This window comes from Sorex araneus, chromosome 1, assembly GCF_027595985.1.
Source record: "Sorex araneus isolate mSorAra2 chromosome 1, mSorAra2.pri, whole genome shotgun sequence".
Classification (NCBI taxonomy): Eukaryota; Metazoa; Chordata; class Mammalia; order Eulipotyphla; family Soricidae; genus Sorex; species Sorex araneus.
Window position 1 is genome coordinate 166,940,023 of NC_073302.1, and position 27,965 is coordinate 166,967,987.

The 27,965-nt window shown below is 37.9% G+C and overlaps 1 protein-coding gene across 1 annotated transcript in view; it reads left to right on the forward strand.

Annotated features, from left to right (window-relative positions):
* Nucleotides 1-27,965, forward strand: part of ADGRV1 (adhesion G protein-coupled receptor V1) — a 534,581-nt gene that overhangs the window by 444,479 nt on the left and 62,137 nt on the right. The window contains exon 87 of the mRNA XM_055138625.1: nucleotides 24,410-24,531. Within this exon, the coding sequence (XP_054994600.1) occupies nucleotides 24,410-24,531 (122 nt within the window). The remainder of the gene's footprint in view (nucleotides 1-24,409; nucleotides 24,532-27,965) is intronic.

Sequence of the window (27,965 nt, forward strand, 5' to 3'; positions counted from 1 at the left end):
CCTCAGCAGGCAACCACTTAGCAATTCCCTGGCTCCAGAGATTTTTTTCTCTTGGGGCATATTGCAGAAAGCAGGATTGTAGGAGAGTGGTTTTACACCTCTAGACTGGCACTGGTCTTCAGACTGGTTGAAAAACCACTCTCCAAGAATATGTGACGTTAGCATGTGGGATGCTTTCACTTAGCCTAGCATTTCCAAAGTCAATCCATGCTGTTGCATAGGCCAGTACTTAGTTCATTTTCATTGCTAAACAATATTTCATGGTATGAATAAATGCAATACATTTTTTCTATGCATTCAGCAGTTTATGTACTATGGATATTTTAGCATTTGGTTGTTGGTGCATCTATAAGTTCTTGTGTGGCATTTGCTTTTAGTTCTCTTGGATACAGCAGTTTATGTACTATGGATGGATATTTTAGCATTTGGTTATTGGTGCATCTATAAGTTCTTGTGTGGCATTTGCTTTTAGTTCTCTTGGATACATGCCTAGAAGTAGAATTGCTGGGTCATATGGTAACCATAGGAGAAGTTTTGAGTTGCCAAAGTCTATATTGCAGAAATCTGTATTGCAGAAAATTTGTTTTGGACTCTATCTATACTTATGACTTACCTATGAAAGAAAGGTAAATATGTCCATTAGTGCCACTTAACATAAAAGTAAATATAGGGGATCGAAAAATAGTATCAGGATTAGCATCACTCTATCCCCAGCACCCCGAGATCCCCTGAGCCTCACTGGGTGTAGCACTGGATAATCTCAAGCACTTCTGGGATGGCCCAGTTGTTTTTTGTCACTGAGGGACCAGACCAGCATTGGGTCCTCTGGCCCTCGCCCTTCTCTGCCCACAAACAGGTTAGCAATCTCCAGGAGAGGTCCCTGGCTAGTTGGGAGACCTCCTGCCAAACACACAAAAGAACCACAAAACAAAAATAGACATAAAAATATAAATATTAACAAATCATCATGAGCAAGCTGGCAAACCACAGTGTTTATATAAAATGTAGGGAGGGAAATTCATACAAGTAGGTCTTGCCTATTTCATGTAAACTCCAAAACGTATTAGCACAATTTCCTTGAAAGTTTTATTAATGACAGGCCAGGCATGATTATTGAAGTCCAAATATAAATTTTAATGCAATATATCATTGATTCCAGAGTTGAAAACTTACTTATGTAAATTAGGATTTTATTATATTGCACTAACGGGTTTTATTTTCCTTGTTTACATAGGTTAAAATCATATAGCAATCACAAATTGGGTCTTACTGATTTACTTTCTGATTATTCGATTTGCCATTTGTTAAAGTTTTGTTGGAACAGAGTAAAATGTAAATTTGTAAATAAAATAAATTTGTTATATGCCTTGGGGGACAGGTTTGAGATGGGAGGGAAAATGGGGACATTGGTGGAGGGAAGGTCACATTGGTGCTGTGAGAACACTAAATGCCCGAAATAACTATACAATGAAAAGCTTTGCAAATCACAGTGTTTTAATAAAAGAAATAAAATTTCAAAAACATATAAATATTAAAATAATTTAGAAATCCTAGCAGTGAAAAAATTATAGTTGATGAGTGATAAGGCAGCAGATAGGATGATTGCCCTGCAGGCAGCCAACCCAGGTTCTATCCCCAGCATCACACTTGAGTCCTTGAGATTGCTAAGAGTGACCCTTAGCAATCAAAGCAAACAATGTGATTTGTTAACCCCAGCATCAAACCTTGGGTGCAGAGCCAGGAGTAAGCCCTGGATATCTCTGAGTTTGGGGCCCCTCAAATACTAGTACTTGAAATCTTAAAATCTTAAAATAGCTTATTAGAGATACAGATAGAAAAGAGGAATTCAATGAATTAGACTCTGAAACTGGAATCAAAGAATTCAAGAATACAGATGAAAAAGAGAAATTACAAGGGACCCAGTACGGTAGTTCAAGGACATGCCTGGCATGCTAGAGGCCTCTAAGAGGCACTGTTTCAGCCGTCAGAACTAAACCACCTGAGCCACACAGTCAGACTGAGTTTTGCTGGAACTTGCCTCCATCTCTATATCCTTTAAGTACTACTTGGGAACTCTCACCAAAAAAAAAAGAAGAAGAAGAAGGAGGAGGACGAGGAGGAGGAGGAGGAGGAGGAGGAGGAAGAAGAAGAAGGAAGAAGAAGAAGAAGAAGAAGAAGAAGAAGAAGAAGAAGAAGAAGAAGAAGAAGAAGAAGAAGAGGAAGAGGAGGAGGAGGAGGAGGAGGAGGAGGAGGAGGAGGAGGAGGAGGAGGAGGAGGAGGAGGAGGAGGAGGAGGAGGAGGAGGGAGAAGAAGAAGAAGAAGAAGAAGAAGAAGAAGAAGAAGAGGAAGAGGAAGAGGAAGAGGAAGAGGAAGAGGAGGAGGAGAAGAAGAAGAAGAAGAGGAAGAGGAAGAGGAAGAGGAAGAGGAAGAGGAGGAGGAGGAGGAGAAGAAGAAGAAGAGGAGGAGGAGGAGGAGGAGGAAGAGGAGGAGGAGAAGAAGAAGAAGAAGAAGAAGAAGAAGGAGAAGAAGAAGAAGAAGAAGAAGAAGGAAGAAGAAGAAGAAGAAGAAGAAGAAGAAGAAGAAGAAGAAGAAGAAGAAGAAGAAGAAGAAGAAGAAGAAGAAGAAGAAGAAGAAGAAGAAGAAGAAGAAGAAGAAGAAGAAGAAGAAGAAGAAGAAGAAGAAGAAGAAGAAGAAGAAGAAGAAGAAGAAGAAGAAGAAGAAGAAGAAGAAGAAGAAGAAGAAGAAGAAGAAGAAGAAGAAGAAGAAGAAGAAGAAGAAGAAGAAGAAGAAGAAGAAGAAGAAGAAGAAGAAGAAGAAGAAGAAGAAGAAGAAGAAGAAGAAGAAGAAGAAGAAGAAGAAGAAGAAGAAGAAGAAGAAGAAGAAGAAGAAGAAGAAGAAGAAGAAGAAGAAGAAGAAGAAGAAGAAGAAGAAGAAGAAGAAGAAGAAATGTGAAAATAAACCAAGAGGTATGAGAATAATCTGATAATCTGATAGAATGTAATAATAAAGGGAAAGTATAAAGGTCAAGATATGAAGAATTAACATTTGAAAAATTTCCAGGAAACATTTAACTTAACTGTAATATAAATATCCACATTACAGAAACGATCCAAGATCCAGGATGGAATAGGATAATGCTGAAACCGAGTATTGGACTAATATTAGTAGATGACAAAGTAGGAGTTATAGTTTGAAAACCTGCATGGCTAAAATTTTGAAAACTGGACAGTGAGGCATTTTTTTTTGCTCCTATTATTTGATACTGCTGTAAGTGTCATACTACTCTTGGCCCTTGGAACTGCTCATTCCAGTTGTGAGCAAATGCAACCAAATTATCTGAAAATCCTCAGCCTTGAAGGTTTGCAACACAAATGAGATTCAGCTTTTTCTCTGATAGCCAACCTACCTCTGAAACCTTGCACCTTTATACCCCATGTATACCCCCATGTCTGAAGAAAAAAGTTCTAATTAGATTCAAGTAGATCCAGCTTTGCTTTCTGAAATTTCAAGCACTCAGAAGAAACAGAAACTTTTCTCTGAAATAGCTGAAGCGGTTTGTGGTTTAGGTATTCTTTGCCCTGCGGTGTGGAAGATTTGGTTTTGTTTTGCTGGGAGGAGCATGTACAGTGGTGCTTGGGCGCTAATGCCCATTGTGTTGCCCAGTATATTTTAATTAGATGAACAGTTTTACATATCTTAGCTAGAGAATAAGAAATATATTTGTAAATTAAAATCAGAAATGGAAAATAGATCCCCTTTCTTATGAAAGCACAATTTCCTAGTTATATACACTAAGCTGAAGTTTGAGGAATTGGAGGGCAGAGTTTTTTGTTTTTTTCAGAATTCACTTTTAACAATAAATGAGTTACACTATCAGAAGGAAAGCTTAGGGGCTGGAGTGATAGCACAGCGGGTAGGGCGTTTGCCTTGCACGAGGCCAACCCGGGTTCAAATCCCAGCATCCCATATGGTACCCTGAGCACTGCCAGGGGTGATTCCTGAGTGCATGAACCAGGAGTGACCACTGTGCATTGCTGGGTGTGACCCAAAAAGCAAAAAAAAAAAAAATTTAAAAAAATAAGGAAAGCTTAATATATAGTTTCCATAGGGCCAAATTGTTGGGAGTAGTGGAGGGTTGAAACTTGGAATGATTATGGTTATCTACTTGCCTTAGCATTTTAGGTTTGGTAAACAATGTGATTTGTTAACCCCAGCATCAAACCTGCCTCAATAACTGAAGAACTTGCACTAATCATTTAGTTGGGCCTGAAATATTTCATACTTCAACAAACTGTTCTCTAAATCAGTGTCCCTCATCTGTTTTCCAAATTTGGCCCCCACCTGAACTTGTTTTCCTCTGTTGGTCCTCTGACCTATCAGATAATCCCTAGTCTCATGCTGTGACTGCCCCACACACCAGTTCATGTGATTTTTCACCTGTGATCCTCGTGAACAGCGTGAGGTCTACAAGGGGCCCTGAGACCCTCCGTTGAGAGATGTTGATCTAGATCAGTCGTTCTTCTGCATGTTAGAGGTACCTGACAATAGTTGTCTTCTATCAACTTTTATCATGGTTCTGACTTTACCCTCTATTTTGAATGAGATTTTTTTTCTTTTCCTAGATAATGTAAGATTTTATATAAAATTAATGAAATATAAAAGAAAGAGTGTCCAGAAGAAAGACTTGGTATAAAGAGACAATAGGTACTCTGTGCTATGGTCTCCCAAAGATAGCGACTGCCAGCCTCTTTGTCTTTCTGAGAATGCTTCGAAAGTGAAGGCACTATGGTATCTGTGGCTTTTACACTACCTGACATGAACCAACTTTTCAAAGACCAGTGTCTAGCAGTAAGATTCACCAGCTTCTCCCTTTGGTGGGATAAACGTGCAGGCAGAGTGAGTCAGGATAAAGCTATGTTCCCTGAATTAATTTCCAATGTTTCAAGCAGCATTTTAAACAAGGCTTGTAAATTTAGGGTTTGGTTTTGATCTTTGGCAATGATAAGCTTGTCTCTTCTTTTAGACTCATTAGAATCTACTGACTTCTTTCTGATTCATCAGCCAGTTCTGATGTGAGGAGTGATTCATGGATCAGAGAAGAAAAAATAGTTTGAATAAAAAGAGGAAGTTGGTGATTACAAATTCCTCTCTTATAAAGTCCCACATAGTGGTCTGCCCTTCAAGCCCATGCTTTTGAACATATATATTGTTTGCTTATCTCTGTGTCTCTTTGCTTGCTTTTTTCATTCTGGAGAAACCCATGTTCCCACTTGACTATGTACTTCCTCTCTTTCCCTCCCCTCACATCTAAGTAAGTTTCATTCAATAAAAACCATTTTGCTTTGCATTTAAAAAAAAAATCCCCACATAGGGACTATAAGAGAGTACAGAGGTTGAAGTGTGTGCTTTGTAAACAGCAGATCCCAGTTAGATTCTGACACCTCATACTGTCCCCTGAGTAACACCAGAAGTGACCCTGAGCACCGAGCCAGGAGTAATCCCTGAGCACTCTTGGATGTGACCTAAAAACATATCTACCTACACACATACATGCGTACACGCACACATACACACACACACACACACACACACACACGAGATATTTGGAATCTTCTGGCATTGTAATGGCTACTTCTCTACTTAGGAACATATCTGAGTTTGAAGCTTCATTTCTATGTACTTACAGTAAACAAAATTAATAACAAATCAAAATTCCATGGCTATTATCAGTATCACCGAAACTTCTTGTACAGAAGAATTTCAAAGCATCATTCCTGATATTTGAAGGTTGACAATTAAAAAATTCCAGATAGAATTTTTAAAAGCTCAGTAAAACCCAGAGGGAAAAACGGTAAAAGGAAAGAGCTCCTGCAACTGAGAATACTCTGCTGCGTTCTCCAGAGAGGGTCCCCATCAGTTATTTTCCTTCTCTTCCATGTTTGCTACTCCTCAAATGAAGCCATGGAGTCTGTTTTCCCTCGCTTTGAATCTCAACTGACTTTGGACTTGCTTGAACCAATATGATAGAAGTAAAACTGCCCTCACGTAGACCCCTAGCCTGTAGGAAGACTAGCAGTTTCAGCCTCCTCTGTCCTGAAACCACCATGATGTTAGAAACCCCGTGTTAGTCATGTAAGGTGTGACCACAAAGACCAACCTCCTCGTCCAGCTTTTGGTTGCTTTAGGCATCCCCTCCTTGATTCCAGACAGGAGAGGGAAGAAGCCCCCTTATAGGTTCCAGCCTCAGTAGATAGCACAGAGAGAAAAAGAAATGTAAACAAAAACTTCCTAGCTCGGATTTTAGGATTGTGGAAAATAATAAATTTCGTCAAACCACTAAGTGGTGTGATGGCTTATTGTGTTGTGATCATAGTTGAAACTTTCTCATATTATTATAGTTATAGTTATTCTAATATCAAAGTTATATGTAATGTCATTGTCACTTCAAATTTTATTGCTTACGGAAACAATCATAGTTTATAAATGAAAATGGAAGAGTACCATAAGATTTGTTTTCCAAAAGCAAAATTGAGGCTTCCATTAAGGCAAAGTAAAAGCAATCTTACCTAGTAACAGTATGTGCTTGAATCCGATCCAGAATGACCAATATAACAGCTTTCACATGTCCTTGGCAATAGGCTGCTTGTTTGTACTATACTCCCAGTTCTATTGCTGGAAAGAAAATTTTCTAAAATGCCTCAGGACCTAAGGAAAACCCCAGAGCTTCTCTCTAGACTATGAACAATCTCTTCCACGTGAGTTTTTTTAAGTCTCTGTGTACACAATTCAGTCTTTCCCACAAACTGCCAATAGCAATGAGGGAAGAAAAATATTTTTTAAAACAATATGTATGTCCATCCTCCGTATAGATTTATCTTTATGACCTCAGTCAAAACATTTAATTCAGAAATCTTTGAGTCAAAAAGATGATGTGTAGCCATCCTATGTTTTCTTCATTGTTTTTGAAAACATTTAAAATCTGGCATGGTTCACAAAAAATTAAAGCAATCACATTTTCATTAAACTCTGAGCATCCAGATGAGAAAAAGAAATAAAAACTTTTTTAATTGAGAGAAATTTTAAACTTCTGCTTGAAATCCTGATTTACACATGTGACTAAAGAAGAAAAGTAACTGATGGTTTGTAGCACAGACAGGCCTTTCTAGGGTTTAAACTTATGGATCTCCTTATCTCAAAGCACTGCTTTTTTATGTAATTTCAGTTAAATACCAGTAAGAGCAAAGGTATTTAACATGCTCCTTCTATACTTGAACTGTTAAGTTCAATTTACATTTGGTTTCTAGGTGGACAGAAGTTTCGGGGGTGTTAGGAGGAAAGGGTAAAGAATAGTTAGTTCTACTGTGTTATTCTGATGGCACTGGTATCATACCCAGGGCTCCACCTTTAGATTTAGCTATCTCCAAAAAGCCCTAATTCCAATATCATCACATAGAGGGTTGGTTTTCCACATGGGGATTTTGGAGTGGTACAACTCAGTTCCTAGCGCCAGGGGTATTCCCCCATGATCTCATATCTAGACTTTTTCCAGGGATGTCAGATGCAACAGTGCTCAGGACTTACTCCTAACTCTGCACTTAGGAATTATTCCTGGCAGTACTCAAAGTACCATATCAGGTGCCGGGAATCAAACCCAGGTTTGCAACAAGCAAAGAAAGCATTCTACCCACTGTTTTATCTCTCTGGCCCTCACATCTAGACCATTGTCATGAGAATGCTATTCATGGATTCTTCTCTGGCCCCTTTCCATATTGAAGCACTCTAGAAGGATAAATTGATAAGACGATCCTTAGACTGTAGAATAGCAAGAAATATTTTACTACTTCCCCACATAATTTTTTGCCTATTCCAGTACTATGGAACTAGTCCTGATGTCTAAAGGTAACATGATTTCTGGTAAAATCGGACTTAAGCAACGTAACTCTTTCACTTTTGGAGTCTACCATTTATGTTAGCAGGGAAGGAGCGCCAATAGAAATGAAACTAAATGATATCTCGATACCCATCAGGAATGAACTTCCCTAAGGTACTGGTAGAAAATATAGTCAGTATAGCATATATTTGAAGTCATTTTCTAGGAGTATCACAGTGATATTGTTGCTTAGGGTTGTTGTACACTTTTACCTTCAGTTTCAGCTGGCACTGCCACTTAGTAGGTACATGGTATTGCCATTTCTTGGTTTGACCTAGAGATTTAAAAAGACATATCCTGGGCTTGAGCAATAGCACATCAAGTAGGGCATTTGCCTTGCACACGGCCGACCTGGGTTCTATTCCCAGCATCCCATATGCTCCCCTGAGCACCACCAAGGGTGATCCCTAAGTGTAGAGCCAGGAGTAACCCCTGTGCATCACTGGGAGTGACCCAAAAAGAAAAAAAAAAAGAAGACATATCCAATAATTATCTCTGTATATGAGCTGTTTCCTGTATTTTTTCTTGATCATTTTTCTCCATATTAATTCTTCTAAATATTAAAATTCACTTTTTCTGAAATACTGTATGCTATTAAAAGACTTCTCTCCCCACTCCAATCCTTTTTAATTTATACTGTAAATATTACCAGTGAGATATTATAGTTATTTGAGAACCACATAAAATAATTATTCATGTTTATTGCTTTGATCTAAGGCACATTCAGTTTTTTAAGTGTATGATTGAAGCATTCCATTCAACTTTTGGCTGATGAAAATATAATTTCTGTTTTTTTCATGTGTCTCTGAATTTTGTGTTTGAACTGTTGCCAGAAAATGTACATAAAACTCAATTAAAAGGTAGAAAATTAGTTTTCATTGCTATTTAATCTAAGATATTTATGGCAGTGAAAACACTATATCCCTCCCCACCCCACGTTAGGAACCATCTCAATAAGATATCAACAAAGTGATCCTGTCTCTTTCTAATCAACCATATCCCAAGTTCTTAGATGTAAATTCGATTCCTGATTTACAAACTTTCCCATGTGTTATTTATTTTATTCTTATTATTTTAAGATACTTCCGACTTATGATTAAGAGCCTACACATTTCTTTTAAAATGTTTGTATATATACATGTACCTATAGTCGAAAATAATTTGTGTGATCAGAACTTAATATATTGGTACAATATTAAAGAGAAGGTCCAGAAATAACAGGAAGAAAACATTAAGAGAAAAGTAAAAATTGCCTGCCTAATAAAGATTATTTTCCTTAAAACCCATCACAAGACACCATGCCTTCAAACTAAGTGGATAATAGAAGGAATTTTGTTCCTTCTTGCGTTTATGGTTGTCATATCTCTGCTTAAGTTTTTCACTGTTTTTAAATTTGCATTTTGCTTACACCCCCTTAATTCCTTTCATAATTCTGTGGTTACTATTTCTTTTTTATTCTTTTTCAGTTCTGAGATGATCAGGCTTTATGTTTATTTCTCTGTATCTTTCTCCTATTTTGAATCACCCATGAGATACAGTTACAAAGCTGTTCCTGATCCTGTTTCAGTGATGATCCAACCCCCATCCCTCCACAAGTGTCCATTTCCCACCACCAGTTACCCCAGTTTCTCTCCTGCCACACCCTCCCCCAGACTGCCTCTGTGGCTCAATGGCACTCTGTGACACTTTCCTTCTCTCTCTCTCCCTCTCTCTCTTTCTCTTTCTCTCCTCTCTCTCTCTCCCTTTCTCTCTCCTCACCCCCTTTCTCTCTCTCATTATAGTTTGCAATACAGATACTGAGAGGTTGTCATGTTTGTTCCTTTACCTACTTTCAGCACGCAGTTCTTATCCAGAGTGATCATTCCCAATTATCTTTGTCACAATGGTCCCCTCCTCTAGGTTACTCTTTCTTATCATATCCTCTCTTCTTGAGTCACCACTTTCCCTCCACTTCTCCCTCTGAATGCAAATTCACTCTATTCTCTTCTTCTCACTCCAAATTGTCTTTTATCCTCACTGCAACTTGCTCTCTCTCCTCTCCTCAATGTAATTGGACATTCCAAAGATGTTTTATCATCTCTGTTAATCTCCTCACAAATTCTGTCCTCTCCTTTTATTAATTCTCCAGTCCATGTCTAAATACACTTTTCATCTTTTAGCTTGTCGATGAACGCTACTGTGTAATAGAGTAATTTATTCTAAGTAACTTTTTTTAGCTACATCTTTTCTTTTTCCTCTTTTCTTTTTAATTACTTCGACACTTTATATAACATGTTTACAGTGGTGTTCACATTTATGGTAAAGTGCCCTACCTCACCACCACCAAAGCATTCAATACTCCACACCAATGTTCTTAAGCTTGTTCTAGTCAGCCTCTTCGTCCGTCCTCCTCCCACTGTTTCATAATCTGAGCCTGTCTTAGTTCTGTACTGTCTTTTCTTTTGTTTTGTTTCTCTATGTGCTACAGACGAGTGAGATCATCCAGTATTTGTCTTTCTCCCTCTGACTGATTTTGCTTAGAATTTTTCTCTAGTTCCATCAGGTATTGTAAATAACTCTAACAGGCCATGTCTGCTTTGTAGAATTTTTTGTACTATCTTTAGCTGATTCCTTTCTTTAGTTGATTCTTAAGTAATCTTTAAAACATCCCTCTAATCTGAAAGTCTTGTGCTTGATGCTTTCTATTAGCTATGAAAACAATTCAGTATTATCTTGCTTAACTTTCCTAGATTTCTTCTCATAGTTCCTCTGTTGTCTCCCTTTCTTGCTTCTTCTTCTGTTGTTTTAGGCAAAGAAGTAAATAACTTATTCTCACCAAAGGCAGCCCTCTCAATTGCATCCTTGTTTCGTTTGGTTTTTCACATTTACCTTGAATCTTAAATATTTGTCTCCTCTGGGCCTTTCTCCTCTGTCTGAAAAGTGCATCACTTTTTCACCCCTTTAAAGATCTTATTCATCTTAATACCATTGCCTTCTCAATGACTTCCTTTCCTCTGTACTTCACCAACAAACTTTTTTCAGAATTGGGGAAGATGCAGTTGGGGCCACACCCAACCACACTCAGGTCCTGTTCCTGGCTCTGTACTCAGTAGGCCTTCTGTGGTACAGGGAATTAAATCTGGGCCGTCCATGGGCAACGCAGGCAAGGCAAGTTCCTTACATTCTGTACTACTACCAACAAACTTTTTGAAGAGTACTACTCTGCAGGCTATCTATATGCATAACCTTCTAATCACTAATAATTTTTTAATGTAACTTGCTGATTCTCTCTCATTCATTACCCATAACAGTGGCACAAATCTCCTAACCTCTCTTCTCCTGTGTGTATCTATCACACACAGAGATAGTGATAGTAGCCCTTCCTTTAATATGCTGTCTCTCTTGGTTTTCATTCTTGCTACTTTTGGCTAAATCTGAGGTTAAGATTCATTCTTCTTGTGACTCATAGTACTAGACTAAATGTGTTTCCAGGGATCTGTCTTTTTCATATCATAGTACTGTATTTATAATTTATCTACTTGAGGCCAACCTCTCCATTTTTCTGAAAATATTAGCTTGTCTTCAGGAACACATAAATTGTCACGAGTTTTGCTACTCTTCAGTGTCAGTTGTTCTGATCTCTATTATTTTTCTCCTGCTTCCTTCTCATCTTTCTCTTAATCCTAATCTAATTAATCTAATCTTAATCTAATTTCCTGACTATTGGAGCCAGTGTAAATTATTTTTATCCATAACCATAGATAAGCAGGTTACTGGTTGTCAAAATCTATCTGTCATCAAAATCACAATTTCAAAATATTTGATGAACTTCACTCTAGACATACTGAATTAGAATCTTCAGTGAGGAAGTTCCAATATCTGCGTATTTTCAAAGTATCTCATTTTCTAATTTTGAGTTAATATTCTAGAGTCTATCTATACTGGCTTTGTGTCCACTCTCTTTTTCCCATTGAGAGCGACTCCCCCATTATTCCTAGCTCATTGCTGTCTCCAGTTCATAGTTACCTATCTGGCAAGCCCGCCTCCGGCTCTCTCAGCATTCTGTTTACTTTCCTGTTAGATTAAGCTTTATTTGATAGGACCACTCCTCCTATCAAAATTGTAAATGACTGTACATATTCTCTGAAATGATTCTGCATTGTTTTACCTGGTCCTCAAGATCCCTTCATGACCTGTTGCTTCGGTCTTCTGACCACTTTCATGAAAATCTAATTCAGTCAAATTAATAACTTGCACCTGTTTATGCATTTCCCTCTTACTCCTCTTTATGCTATTCCCACCATCATAGCCTGAACATCGCATATTTACATGTTGTTCCTCTTTAAAGCCCAAATGAAGCTCCTTCTTTTTCACAAAGGCGTCCCTGACACATCAACAGAAAGTAACTGCTCTTTCCTTAATTTTTTAACTATCTCTCTTTTCCAATATTTATCATCCATCTTTCATTGCTGGGATATGTGTATGTATGGCATACGAGTGATGATCAAAATATAACCCATTGGTTATTTTTTTTTGCAGGGGGGCGGAAATGGGTGACAATCTGCTATACTTAGGACTTACTCCTGACTCTGTGCTCAGGCATGCTTCACTCCTAATGCGGCTGGGGTAACTGTATGTGTTGTTGGGGACCGAGGCAGATATGCTTTGCCAAGGGAAGTCTCTCAGCCATTGTACTATCTTTCTGACCCTTATAATTCATTCTTTTATCCATATCTTTTATCTAATGTCTTTTTTCCTAATTTGATTCAAACATCGTGCTTTATAGAGCTGCCCATAATACAGTTGTTTCCAGTATTCAATGTTTCAGCACTGCTTGCTAAAGAAAACTATTTCTTAACTAATAAGCAATGACCAGTTTATGTAAAACTACTCTAAATGTTCTGCATTTCAACTAGTAAGTCCCCACTGACTCCACAAAGTCTTATTTGAGAAGTACTAATATTATTCTCATCTTACAGGAGAGAAAAATGTGTCTCAAAGCAGTTAAGTAATTCACCAAATTCACATAACTTGTAAATGACCCTCAAGTGATCTAGCCCTGGAGTTTATGCTCAGAACCACACTACTATTCTGCCTTTTTATGACTAAATCCCATTAAATCAACCTCAGTGCTTGCCTTAAAAATATTAATTGACTTTTTTCTTTTAATTGAATTCGACAGAAACAAATTATAAATTTTAGTATAAATAGCCATTAGAAAAGGAAATGATACAATTTATAATTTGGATGTATCAGCGTCAAGAAAAAAAATTAGAAATTGAGTTTGGGACAGACTAAAAGTATCAAAAAGCAATTTAAAGTCCTGCTGTTCAATTTTAAGTAAAACCTGTAAATTAGTATGGTCATAAATTAACAAGTAATTGAACATTTTTTGATTCTTACATTCATTTAATTATGTGTTTTTAAGAAATATTGTGGTTTCTTCCTTGCCATCATCTAATATCATTTTTTTTAGATCTGCCAATATCCTGATAATCTGAGAACTGTTGTGAAAAGAAATGCAGTTCATCTTGTTGACAGAGATAGACCAAAGAATTAAAATTTTTAGATAGCAACATGGAACCGGAAATCAAAGTAAAATAAAGTGAAATTTTAAATTGGTATTGCAGTTTTATAATGTGATGGCTAGAGAACCAAATTAAGAAAAGGAAATAAGCATTGAGGTCAGCTGGCAATTATCCAGATTTAAGGTTTACTAGAAAACAGTTCTGGGAACTGACATATTTAACACACTGTAAAAATATTTTCTTGCACACATAGAGTTATCTTTAAGTGTTTTTTTTTCTGAGACATTGAGTCAGAATTGACTCAAGACTTCAATGTTGAATTTTTAGGCTTATTAAATCTTAATGACTGCTTTGCGTACCCTATCAAACTCTATAAAACAGACTGGCTATTCGTGCCAAATAGTAAACTAATTTTTAAAACTTATGAAGCTATCTAGTAAGATTTAGAGTATTGACAGGCTGAAAGATGCATTGTACATTTTCATTGTTTTATCAAAGTGTGTGGAGAATTGTGTTAGGTCCTTGAGCATGCCTAGACATGGGGCTTTTGAACCCTCTAACAGCTAACTGGGAGTCAGAAAACTTGACTAAGACCCTACAATGTTGGCTGACTTCATTTCTCTTTTGGAGCTCTGGTATACTAAAAACTTTGGTCACTATTCTGCTGTTTTATGAAGCGTTTATGAAGTGTGTAGAAAATTATTGTCGACTGTGAACCAAATGATGCTTCTCTTTCCCAAAGTTCCAAGATATTTTCCTCAAGAGAATAAAACAAATCATTTTACCTTTGCCTTAAGAATCACAGACCTATTTGACTCCCCTCAGCAGGATGTTATCTGTCAATTTTGAAGTACATGGTTCAAATGGAATTGCTCTAATAACAGTTCATGCAAGGTCCATGTGGGTATGTCTCATCTAACTTGATTATTCTCCTTAGATTTAAAATTATAGCCTGCAAATTGAAAATTGCATACAGCTTTTGCAAGGCAAAACCATAATTCTAGGCTTGCACCACTTTTTTTTCAACCCCAATAAATCACACTCCAAGTCTTCCTGACACTGAGTGTCCCCTAGCATCCAGGAGAGCTGTAAGGCAGAGCTTCATAAGCTACTGGGTTTTTTTTTAGGTTCTCAGACCTTGAGATGCCTGAGAATTTGCTCATACTCTTCCTCTTTATCTCTAGAAAATACTCCAGGCCAGTACTGATTCTCTTCTTTACCTGTGTATCTTATATCTCAGATGTACTAATCCTTCCAAATCAGTAAGATGCCCTAAAAACCTGCTTGAATTGTCTTTTAGAGCAGAGTTGCCTGTGTTGTAAGTCAAAACTCAGTAGTGGCTTATTGTCAGCATTTTAATGTAAGATTCAGGAGAGGATGGGACAGAACCCAATGGGACAGGACAGGACAGGGAAAGAATGAATGGATCATATCAAAAGGAGTGAGGGTGGACTAGAAGACACCGAGAGTTCCACTTTTAATATCAGCAAGTCTTCAGTTTGAGTGTCAGGAACTTACTTAGAGCCTGTGCGAGATCTTCAGAGAAAGACCCATTTAAGTCTTTAAGAAATAAAAGCCATCTAGGTTTAGGACATTGAGGGACAAATGCAGCTCAAATTAGTTCTTTTATGTGATATGTTGGTGCTTTGATTTTGCAAGAGAGACCTGTGATGAGGCAGTTTTCCCAACCTGACCAGAGTTCTGATGGGGATGACAGTAAGTGACACTCACTGAGTCTGTGTTTCACGCCAGGCTGTGCTGACTGCTGTATGTGTGTGGTTCCTGACTTGACTTCTTCCAGTTAGTGACACTGTGAAGGGAAACGAAGTGTAGAGTGAATGTGTGGATGGCAATGCTAGTACACCAAAGGAGAGTGAAGTCTGAGTACAGGAATGCTAACTTTGCCATTGTGAGAACTGACTCTGGAACCCAGAGGTCTGAGACACAAAAGACTGAGGATGTGTGCTTAGAAATGATCGACTCTAAAGGCTCATTGATAAGTGACACTAGAGATTCTGACTGGTAGAGATGGCTCTGTAACGAATCAAGGAATGGAGCTTGATTGGACCTCTGAATGGAGAGTTGAGATACACATCTATCTGCTGCAACACACATTTGCAGCCCTATCTGGAGACAAAGGATCCATTTAAAATGGGTCTCTGCAAAGAAATGTGAAGTGGAGCAAGGAAAGCCTCTTTAACAAATGGGCTGGCACTACTGGACAACCACATGCCAAAAAATGGGCTTAGACCTCGACCTGACACCATGTACAAAAGTCAGATCAAAATGGATTAAAGACCTCAACATCAGACCACAATCCATAAGGTACATTGAAGACAAAGTCGCAAAACCCTCCACGATATTGAAGCTAAAGGTATCTTCAAAGATGACACTCAACTGACCAACCAAATGGAAACAGAGATAAACAAATGGGATTATATCAAACTAAGAAGCTTCTGCACCACAAAAGATACAGTGACCAGAATACAAAGAAAATCTACAGAATGAGAAAGGATATTCACCCAAATACCCATCCGATAAGGAGTTGATATCAAAGGTATATAAGGCACTGGTTGAACTCTACAAGAAGAAAACATCCAACCCCACCAGAAAATGGGGCAAAGAAATGAACAGAAAATTTCCCAAAGAAGAGATATGAATGGCCAAAAGGCACATGAATAACTGCTCTTCATAACTAATCATCAGGGAGATGCAGATCAAAACAACTATGAGAATGGCACACATCCAAAAGAACAAAAGCAATCGCTGTTGGAGGGGATGTGTGGAGAAAGGGACCCTTCTACACTGTTGGTGGGAATGCCGACTTGTTCAGCCCTTCTGGAAAACAATATGGACGCTCCTCAAAAAATTAGAAATTGAGCTCCCATTTGACCCAGCAATACCACTGCTGGGAATATATCTTGGAGAAGCAAAAAAGTATAGTCGAAATGACATGTGCACTTATATGTTCATCGCAGCACTGTTTACAATAGCCGGAATCTGGAAAAAAACCCGAGTGCCCGAGAACAGATGACTGGTTAAAGAAACTTTGGTACATCTATACAATGGAATACTATGCAGCTGTTAGAAAAGATGAAGTCATGAATTTTGCATATAAGTAGATCAACATGGAAAGTATCATGCTAAGTGAAATGAGTCACAAAGAGAGGGACAGACATAGAAAGATTGTGCTCATCTGTGGAATATAAAATAACAGAGTAGGAGACTAACACCCAAAAGTAGTAGAAATAAGTACCAGAGGTTGGCTCCATGACTTGGAAGCTGGCCTTACATGCTGGAGGAAAAGGCAGTTCAGATAGAGAAGGGAAAATCAAGTAAACTGTGGTTGGAGGACCCAGTCGGGAGAGGAGATGCGTGCTGAAAGTAGACTATAGATTGAACAGAATGGCCACTCAGTACCCCTATTACAGACCACAACACCCAAAAGGAGAGAGAGAACAAAAGGGAATGCCCTGCCACAGAGGAGGGGGGAATGGAGGCAGGGTGGGGGGTAGGGATACTGGGTTCACTGGTGGTGAAGAATGGACACTGGTGGATAGATGTGCTCGACCATTGTATGAGGGAAACACAAGTACAAAAATGTGTAAATCTGTTACTGTACCTTCATGATGATTCACTAATTAAAAAAATTTTTTAAATAAAAAAATAAAGAAATAAATTGGGTCTCTGCAAAATTAGAGAGTAAGAAGGAAAGTGCCTGCCATAGAGTCAGGGTGTGGGGTCAGGGTGGGGAGAGGAATACTAGGGACATTGGTAGTGGAAAATGTGCAATGGTGGAGGGATGGGTGTCATGCAATCATTGTATGACTCGATCATGAAAGCTTTGTAACTGTATCTCACTGTGATTTAATTAAAAAATGAATGAATGAATAAATAAATGAATAAATAAATAAATAAATAAATACATAAATAAATAAAATAAAGTGGGTCTCTGTTACCAAAAGCCCTTTTGAGAATATGGTAAAGAAGTTAAGCAAAAAGGAGCTTATAAAATTAGAACCAAGCATAGGACTGATGGTCAAAGGTTAGGAATGCAAAGAATCACACTGGGGGAATGTATGTTTCTTTGAAAAAATTGCCAATCTAATATTTTACTTTATTATCTCTTGGCAGTTACCATAAGTATATGCCCTATTGTCTTTATGTCTGACTTTAAGCTTACTTGTTGAGAAAACCAATTGACTCTGACTGTGATTATAGAACATGTATTAAATATTATTTTTATATGCTTTAAGAACACATCTAAGGGGCCGGAGCAATAGCACAGCCTGTAAGGCATTTGCCTTGCACATGGCCAACCCAGGTTCTATCTCCAGCATCCGGTGTGGTTCCCCAAGCACCACCAGGAGTAATTCCTGAGTGCAGAGACAGGAGTAAGCCCTGAGTATCGCCTGGCGTAACCCCAAAACACCAGCAAAACAAAACAAAAAAACCCCACACATTTAATATTTTTTTGACCACAAAATGTACCAGATCAATGAAACTTCATCACTTCCAAGCATCTTCTAATTTCAAAGTCACAGCCCATATTTTAGAAATAAGGCGTTTTGATACCCTTTTCCACCAATTGCATGTTTTCCAATTTTAAAATAATGCATGCTTATTGCTGGAAATAGTCCTATAAATATATTAACTCCACATTATTTCACAGTTGGTGCCTTATTTTACATTGATGAGTTTGTTTTAGTAGCACATTCAGATTGTTAGAATCAGAAGGTCAGTGAGGTAAAATTAAAACAAGTACTTTAGAAGATTGTAAACACAGAATAAATTTCAGCCTCATGTAAATGAGGTGTGATTTCCATAATAAAGCCATTATTGCTGTCACTGGTGCATAGCAATAAAGCCAAGACTGTGTTTTCAAAGAAAACAGATAATATAGTACCATATTTTTAATGGCAGTTAAATTCATTGATATTATACTTTCTACTAAATAAATAGATTTCATATACTCTCAACAGAATCTACCAATTCCAATAAGTAAAATTCCTTAATGGAAACAGTAAATGACATATCCATTTTCTTTTTTAGCTTTCTACAAGTAATGCCTTTCACTCAACCTTTTCAGACTACATTTTTTTTGTTTTAACACATTAGTGTCTCCTTGCTAATTTAAGTATTTTAATTAAGTGCTTTAAGGATGTTATTTTTTTCCCCTGTAGTGGAGCTTCAGCACTCCTTTCTTCTTAATTGTAGTAAAATATGTGTCACCAAAAAATTTTGATTATTTTAGCCATTTTACTAGGATGATTCAATGACAGTAAATTGTACAAATTGTGGCGGTATTGTATTATCATCACCACTTTTGTTTGGGAACTTTCTAATAATCCCAAATAAACTCTTGCCCATTAAACAACTACTCCCAGTTTCATCTACTTCCAGCACAGGTGACCTCTATTCTACTTTCTGTCTATGGATTTGTCTGATATTAGTGGAATACTAAAACACCTCGCCTTGTATACCTACATTATTTTAACTGTGTTTTCAAGGTTCATCCATATCATATATAATATATGCATACATATTTTAGGGTTATATATTTATATATTATATATATTATATATTGTATACGGAATAAAATTACATCATATGTCTATGCTATATTTTGTTTACCCATTCATCTATTGATGGACATTAGTCCATTTAAAATGACTATTTGGTCACCCTAAATGATTTATCAGTGTGTAGACTACAAAAAGGCATGTATATTTTGTATGGATGACTAACAACCAAGTTTTGAAAATTTGGCCTTCATGTTCCTCTAAGAGTTTAAAGCCAAACAAGTGCTGTGTGCTGATATCAAGTTGGTACATCATGTACAAGCCTCTCTTTGACTCCCTCTCAGTAATTTTGAGTATCCACCTAAAAAAGTTTGAGCTTCACTTCCCGACTTTATGGATTTTAATTTTACCTTTGTGAGTTACCATCAGGTTTTTGATTTTTTTAAATAAAATGCCATGCCATTTTATATTCCTATCAGCCATGCAAGTAACTAGATTTTTAATTCTCTACATCCTTACCAGTGTTTATACTTTTTAAGATTTTTTTTACCGTAATCTTTCTAGTGGTATGAAATGATATCTCACTGCTGTTTTGATTTTTATTTCCCTGATAATGATCTTTTCATGCACTCATGAGCCATTTGTATCTCCACTTTGAAGAAATCCAAATTGTTTTTGCCGATTTTTTAATTGGATTGTTTGCATGGTTGAGTTGTAGGAGTTCCTTATACATCCTAGATAGCAGTCTTGTATAGAGACACCTTAATTATTTTGCCTTATTGCTATATTCTTAGGGGTCTCTTTTATTGATAACACTGAAATTACTCTTATGCATCATTGCATCCTGTTACCTGACTCGCTCTCAAACTCCTCAGTATGATTTTTCTAACACTGCAAATTATACATGCCTGCTTCGATAAGCATGAACTTATAAAGTATACAAAGAAAGTTTTACCAAATGTGAAATGTCATCTTAGGAAATATGAGTCTAAAAAGACTTTCATTAAATTGAATATTCATTTTATTACTTTTTCATTCATAGCAGCTATTAAACAACATGTCTCCTCAACTTTCACCACCTCTCACTCCTAGTACCCCTTCTTTTGGTCATTGTTGCTCTAGACCTCAAAGAGAGCATAGGGTCTCCCCAAGAGCGATTCACCACAGAGCCAATAAAGTCTGAATTTCAGAACCTCCTGCTTGCATGAGCTCCTTCCAAGATCTTATACATAATTATGCATTTGTAATTTTTTAAAATTACTTTGCAAATTTTATAAATTTCAGGTCCACAAAATCCAGACATGCCCTGGATAGATTTCTTCCATCTGAAATCATTGCTGTGTTGCTAAAAAACTGGGTCTATGATTCAGTAAATTGAGTTATTTATGAAGGGCTTTCTTCCTTGAAGTTTCTGATCTGGGATGCCAAGCCCCAGAACACGGGCTGTGGGTGTTTCTAGTCAACCCTGGAATGCTCTCTTGGCTTCCCCACTGAGTTTTGTCAGCACACAGAACTTGTTTGGCTTTAAGCACTTAGAGGAACATGCAGGCCAAATTTTCAAAACTTGGTTGTTGGTTGTCCATGCGAAATATGCATGTCTTTTTGTAGTCTACATACTCATACGTTTTGAACATTCTTAATATGAGCAAAGAATGCAATTTCCAGACTATCAAAGTCTTTCATTTAGACCATGATATTATCAAATAAAATATCAAATTTTAACAAGTTTCTTCAAGACAAACTGGCGGATTCACTTTCCAGAATGTCAGAGTCATAGAAGCCAAGAACATACAAAGGAATTATCTTGGATTAAAGAAGATTTCGAAGACATGTTAACCATGGTTTTTAAAAATAAAACCCTTCATAGCTGAATCTACATTTTAAATTGTTTTTGTTTGATTAAACTATAATAGATTCACAGTCCACAGTGTTTGCTATTTGGGAATTTAAGAGATTATTTCCCCCAGCATTTTACTTATGTACACAATTCATGTATTTTTTTTAGACTTAAAATCTCAAATCTTTATTTTTAATGCTTAAATAATATGTTCATAGAATTTTTCACAGTATCACTGTCATCCTGTTGATCACTGATTTCCTCAAGCGGGCGCCAGTAACGTCTCCATTCGTCCTAACCCTGAGATTTTAGCAGCCTCTCTTTACTCGTCCTTTCCAACGGTGCCACATTGGAGGCTCTTTCAGGGTCAGGGGAATGAGACCCATCATTGTTACTGGTTTTCGCATATGAATGCGCCACGGGGAGCTTGCCAGTCTCTTCCATGCAGGTAGGAAACTCTCGGTAGCTTGTCAGGTTCTCTGAGAGAGAGAACTAGGCTATAAGATGTCCCAGCCATCCCACTCCTTTCCTCCTTCCCTCCCTCCCATCATCCCTCGGGAGTCATGTGCGAGAGTGGGTCCAGTCCTCGAGGGCGTACCACCGGCCTGGGGAGGTGGAGCACGAGCAGAAGTGTTAGGACCTGAAAGATGGTGAACTACACCTGGGCAGGGCGAAGCCAGAGGAAACTCTGGTGGAGGTCCATAGCAGTCCTGACGTGCTAATCAGTCATCCAACCTGAGTATAGGGGTAAAAGACTAATCGAACCATCTAGTAGCTGGTTCCTCTGAAGTTTTCCTCAGGATAGCAGGCGCTCTCGCACGACCACCCATGCAGTTTTATCCAGCATAGCAAATGCTTAGAGGTCTCAGGGCTTCTAATTTCTAAAGATAGACTACCAAATTAAAGGGAATAATTTTATTGTAATTAACAGTGCTAATATAATAATTAAAATAATAAAAATGACAATTATATTTTGTATGGCTCAACTCAATTTTAAAGATTAGTTGAATTTAAAAAAAGCACTGTTCATACAGAGCCTTTTAACAATGGGAAGCAAATATTCCTGAGCCAAGGAGATAGTTCAATAGTTCAATAGGCTGACCACATACTTCACGTGTACCAAGTTCAGATCAAGATGTTACTATCTTACATGAAGGAATGTTTTTCTTTTGTGACTTGGAAGAATAATTTGAAAATTAGCTGTGCCTACCAGCAGCAGGGTCAAGCCAGAATTTAGAGCTTAGCATTGTTCACTCAATGCAAAGCTCCAGGGATCATTCATGGGTTGATTTCCAGAGGGTAGCACTGTAGCACTGTCATCTTGTCCCGTTGTTCATCAGTTTGCTCAAGCGGGCACCAGTAATGTCTCCATTGTGAGATTTGTTGTTACTGTTTTTGGCATATTGAATATGCCTTGCCAGTCTCTGCTGTGCGGGTGGGATATTCTTAGTAGCTTGCTGGGCTCTTCGAGGGGGACGAGGCATCGAACGCAGGTCAGCCGCGTGCAAGGCAAACACCCTACCCGCTGTGCTATTGCTCCTGTCTAAAAAGCCAGAATGAGGACAATTTACACTTTCTGTTTGCTGGGTCGTACTCTACTGTCTTGATTGGTAGCGCTGACCCTTTACCAGGGGAATCACTCTAAGCAAGACTCATGTATACCATGCCATGCCAGGGCCAATCTGGACTTGGTATACTATGTGTATATATGCCATAATTTCTTTATCAACTTACCTTCAGCAACTTTCTTATACTATAAAGGACATTATCAGAATAATTAACAAATTTTGAATGGGGGTCTGAGATATCAGCATTAAGTTTATGATTTGATGATTGTATGGTACTTATGTAGGAGTATGTCTTTGTAGAAAATGCACATTAAAATGTTCCAAGTTTGAGTGATAGTACAATGAATGGAATGCTTGCCTTGCACAGGGCTGAACCAGGTTCAGTCCAACACCTCAATCATCCTCCAAGCCCTCCAGGAGAGAACCCTTAGCTCAGAACCCGGACTCAAGCATTTAGCACCACTGAGTATGGTCCAAAACCCAAAATAAATTGACGGATCAGGTCTATTTCAGAAATTGACGGATTAGGTTCTCTGCTTGCAAATGGTTAAGGGGAAAGAAATCCTGACTGTTGTACTTATAACATAAGAGTTTTGAGAGTTTTTTCAAATTAAAATAAAGATTGCTAAAGTTGTTCAGATTTCCACAGTGCATGTGATGACTGGTATTCATTGATAATTGTGGATCTCGCATGAAATTTACCTGGTGTAGTTCATCGTATGTGATTCAGCAGCTTGCAGATGTGTTTATTTGAAGCTTCAAAGCCAAATTTATTATTATGCAATTTATTATCTAATCTTAAAATTCTTTCCTTATGGTTATTATTTTAAAACCCAAATATCAGCCACCAATGGTAAAGGTGATACCTTTACCATTCACTACAAAATAATCTGTTCTAAAAAGTATCACTGTATCACTGTCATCCCATTATTCATCGATTTACTTGAGTGGGCGCCAGTAGCATCTTCATTCATCCCAGCCCTGAGATTTTAGCAGCCTCTCCTTATTTGTCTTTCCCAACCATTGGAGGCTCTTTTCAGGGTCAGTGGAATTAGAATGTTATTGTTACTGTGTGTGGCATATTGAATACACCACGGGGAGCTTGCCAGGCACGGGATGCTTTCAGTAGCTTGCCAGGCTCTCCGAGAGGCATATACATACATACATACATACACATATATACATATATATATATAACTGTATCACTGTCATCCCGTTGCTCATCGATTTGCCCAAGTGGGCACCAGTAGCGTCTCCATTGTCAGACTTTTTGTTACTTTTTTTGGCATGTCGAATACGCCATGGATAGCTTGCCAGGCTCTGCCGTGCAGGCAAGATACTCTCCGTAGCTTGCCAGGCTCTCTGAGAGGGGTGGAAAAATCAAATCCAGGTTGGTCGCATGCAAGGCAAACACCCTACCCACTGTGCTATCACTCCAGCCCTATATACATATTTCCCTTTATGATGATGTGTTCTAAAAAATATTGAAATTCTTTGATGAATTATGACCAAGAATATGCTTAGGGTTGACAATTATCAATTCATCATTCCATCTTTACTGTTTATCTTAGCTATAAAATTTGATGTCTCCCCTGTAAAAGATGAGTATATGTTTTTCAATCAAGCACAAATTATTATGTAGTTTCTTTCTTAAAATATATGATTATTCTATACTAATTTTGGAAAGTGATTTCTGCCTACCTTTTTCTGGTTGAGCACTCTGTTAGATTTACACACCCACGAGGATTGAAATGTGATTGCATTTCTCTGTAGTTGTTCGTGACACTTCCTCAACAGTCCAGCAGGTGGCAGTCGAAGAGAGGCGCGCCTCTCCTCCTCCCCACTCCCCCACCTTCCAGTCAAACAGAAAGAATGTGGACTCAGCGACGTGCCTTCGCCTCTCTGACCTGAGAATGGGGTTTCCAAGTTGCTCTTCCAAATTCATACCATAGAGACTAAGAACCAAAAATGATTTTGTATCCATATGTGACTGTGCAGTAATCTGAAATTCAAAAATTATTTTTTTTGTCTGTTTATGATTCTAGAAATTCCACTGGTTTTGTATCTCTTTGCCCTGATTGCTATGACCTGGCTTTGGGGAGGCCTGCATATGGCTTACAGATACTTCTGGATGCTGGTCCTGTACGTCATTTTCAACAGTCTGCAGGTAAGCTCTACAGTTTTGTCACTGATGGCACAGAGGTCCTCATGAGGTCACGGCGTGGCATTTCAGAGTGAAGGAACCAGGGCTCATGGTCAATTCATATGCCCAATGTTCATATAACAAGTGGAATAAAATAATGGGGAATAAATATTTGACACCTAAAATATGGCTGGGATCTTAACTTTGCTCACTGTGCAGACAGGGATGGTGTGAAATATCACCCTGCTTCATCTGGCTCTCCTGGGGGCACTGCATGCAGCGGTGCTCATGGGCTACTGTCCAAGGCTCAGTGCTTCTACCAGAGGCTGGAAGGTTCACAATTCAGGGCATTGCTACCAGAGTCTCTGACTTCCCTCATGCAAAGTATGTGTCGCTGCCCAGAGGGCTGGCTTTCTGGCTTCTACCTATGTAACTAGCCAAATGTCTAAGAAACTAGCCAAAAGTATATATTTCCTTTCAACAGGGTTAACTTAACTAAACTAACTTAACTAAAAATGTGAAATCAGAATGTGTAAGGCCACAGATGTTCACAAACTTTACAGGGGGAATCCATGTCGAGCGTATGCACATATTTGGACGGTGACTGCGTCTGTAAGTTAGGTCCAGGCGTATAATCGAGATCAGTGTTTGTTCTACCAGTCATCTCTTTAAGTGTGTTACTTTGTGAAGAGCGTGTTTTAATTAACTGAAAAAAAAAAAGATTGAAATCCTCTAAGTCTGCCAATGCCCAACTAAATTAGTTTTTTGAACTTCTTAAACAGTATAACTAGAAATTCTGTAACTTTAATAATGATCAAAGCTATTTCTTAGTGTTTTTGTTGCACCCTAAAATTAACAAATGGAACAAATTCGCTCATTTTCTTTATTTTTCCAAGGTAAAAATGTCTCCTTTGAACTAAAATAATGACTAGAGTTTACCAAAAATGTCTCTGAAACTTTTCTTCTTTTGACTACCATCTTTGAAGGAACATGTGTGGTAAAATACACAAAGATGGTAGCATAATAATTGAAACATGGCTCAAAGCAGTTGGCTTAATATATATATATATATATTTATATGTTTGCTTATCTGACAAGTGTATGTGTCATATATTAAAGTACGATATCTAATAAAACCAGATTTCAAAACAGGTTCCAAATAGATATCAGAAAGAAAAAGACATACTTCCCAAAATAAAAAATTTTAAATCTATTTGATACAAGTTATATAGACTCCTTTCTCTATAGTAATAACTTAGCAAGTTATTACTTTTATTTTATTTTACCAGGTAAGTAAAGATTCATGAGAGCTGAGGAAGGACTTGTTTACTCTTCTCTATGCTTGCTGTGTTGTAATTTCTTTTCCTCTTTGCTGTTACAAATAGTTTTGATATATAACTAATTGAATGTGCTTTGTCACTTCAAAAGAAAAAGTTTTGTTATAACAGAGAAAAGAAGAGAGGCACTGCCATGTGTAGCCTATAAGCAAACAAATAAACAAAAAGATTATTTAAAAGGCAACAGGAAAAATCAATACCAATTTACAATGCCAAATATTCAAAGACATTTTAAAACATGGCAGTTCATGGCTCTGTATGAAGAACTTGCTTACTTCTGCATTAAGCACTTATCTCCCAAGGCTTCCATTTGATCATCATTTGGTATGATTTGTTTTTGTATTTTTAGGTGATCAAACTTAACTAAAAATGTGAAATCAGAATGTGTAAGGCCACAGAAATAAAAACCAAAGGTCAACTACTTACTCTCTCTGCTTCTACAAAATGTTTTTGTAACCCATTAGTTGTACAGAGAAAATGCTAACAAAACTGTTGTGGTAAAACATTGCAATGAAAGTACCTGAAAGTCAGATGCTAACATTTGAGCTGAGTCCCAGAGGTGTCCTGCTCGGGTCAGAGGCCCTGACTTGGTTACCTTTGAATCCCTAGGACCCAATAAGCTAACGCCTCGGTCCACAAAGTTTGCTTACAGATACATTTAATTTGGTGAACATGTAATGGTCTGAAAAAAAAAGTGGGGGGTTTGTTTGTTTTTAAATGTTTGCTTCACAGCCAGGAGCAATTCCTGAGTGCAGAACCAGGAGTAACCCCTGAGCAGCATCGCTGGGTGTGACCCAAAAAGCAAGTAAAACAAAATAAAATAAAACCTCAGTATCACACCTGAATCCATAAGGTACATAGAGGAAAATGTACACAGAACCCTCCATGACATTGAAGCTAAAAGCATCTTTCAGGTTCTTTTTTTTTTTAATTTTTTGTTTGTGAATCACCATGAGGTACAGTTACAACTTGCGGACTTTTGTGCTTGTGTTTCAGTCATACAATGGTCATAGTGCCCATCAGTGCCCATTTCTCACCATCGATGGTCACCGCATCCTTCCCAATATATTGTTTTTTATGCTGAAAATAAATGTGATATTTGTTATAAAATAATACATGTTTGCTGTGGCTGGAGCGATAGCACAGGGGGTAGGGCATTTGCCTTGCATGCGGCCGACCCGGGTTCGATTCCCAGCATCCCGTATGGTCCCCTGAGCACTGCCAAGAGTAATTCCTGAGTGCATGAGCCAGGAGTAACCCCTGTGTGACCCAGAAAGCAAAAATAAATAAATAAATAAATAAATAAATAGTGTTTGCTTCAGACATAAAAATTAACAAAACATATGCAAATTCATTAACAAATCCTTCATTTGGGGCATTGCTTTTATAGCTGGATGTGCTTAGCTCATTATTTTCTTTTACCTGCTCCTCAGTTTTAATCCTTTCATATTTACTTTTCAAAGAAATGTGTATGATAAGAGGTGGACATTTCAGGCAGCAAAACAGTGGTAGCCAACCCTGCATCAAGGAAGAGTCATTAATCTCGATAGATCAGGCAAAGGCCGTGCGGTGGGGTGGGAAAGGGGGGTGTTTTTTTTGTTTTTATTGTTTGTTTGTATTTTGTTTTTTCATTTATAAAACTGGAAAAGGAGACAGAAAGGATGGGCTGACTTCACATGCTGTGATGACCTGTCCAACTCCAGCCTTTAAACAATGGGGAGCCACCATACTGATCTTTTTAGCTTGATTTTTTTGTTTGTTTTTAATTTGTATTAGTTTAAATTTCTGTATGTGAATGCTCATGCCTACTTTTCAGAGGGATGACGGGAAACATGTAGGAGGAAATTGGACAGCAGAGCAGCCCTGGGTTGGTGGTGATGGTTTTATTCCAATCTGTAGATGTCCCAGCAATACCCCTTAGACTGAGAGCGGTGACAGCTTTGAGAACTTTGTCAAGATAATATGAATAAAATGTTGTTAGTCAATTTCCTGCAGGAATGAGAGTGTAAGGGAATGAAACCACCTAGAAATGCCTGAGTAGGGTAGATCTGCACTGCCCCCAGCAGTCAACATGAAGATCTGATCAGGAGCAGGGTTCTAAGAAATGTGCAGTAAAAATTA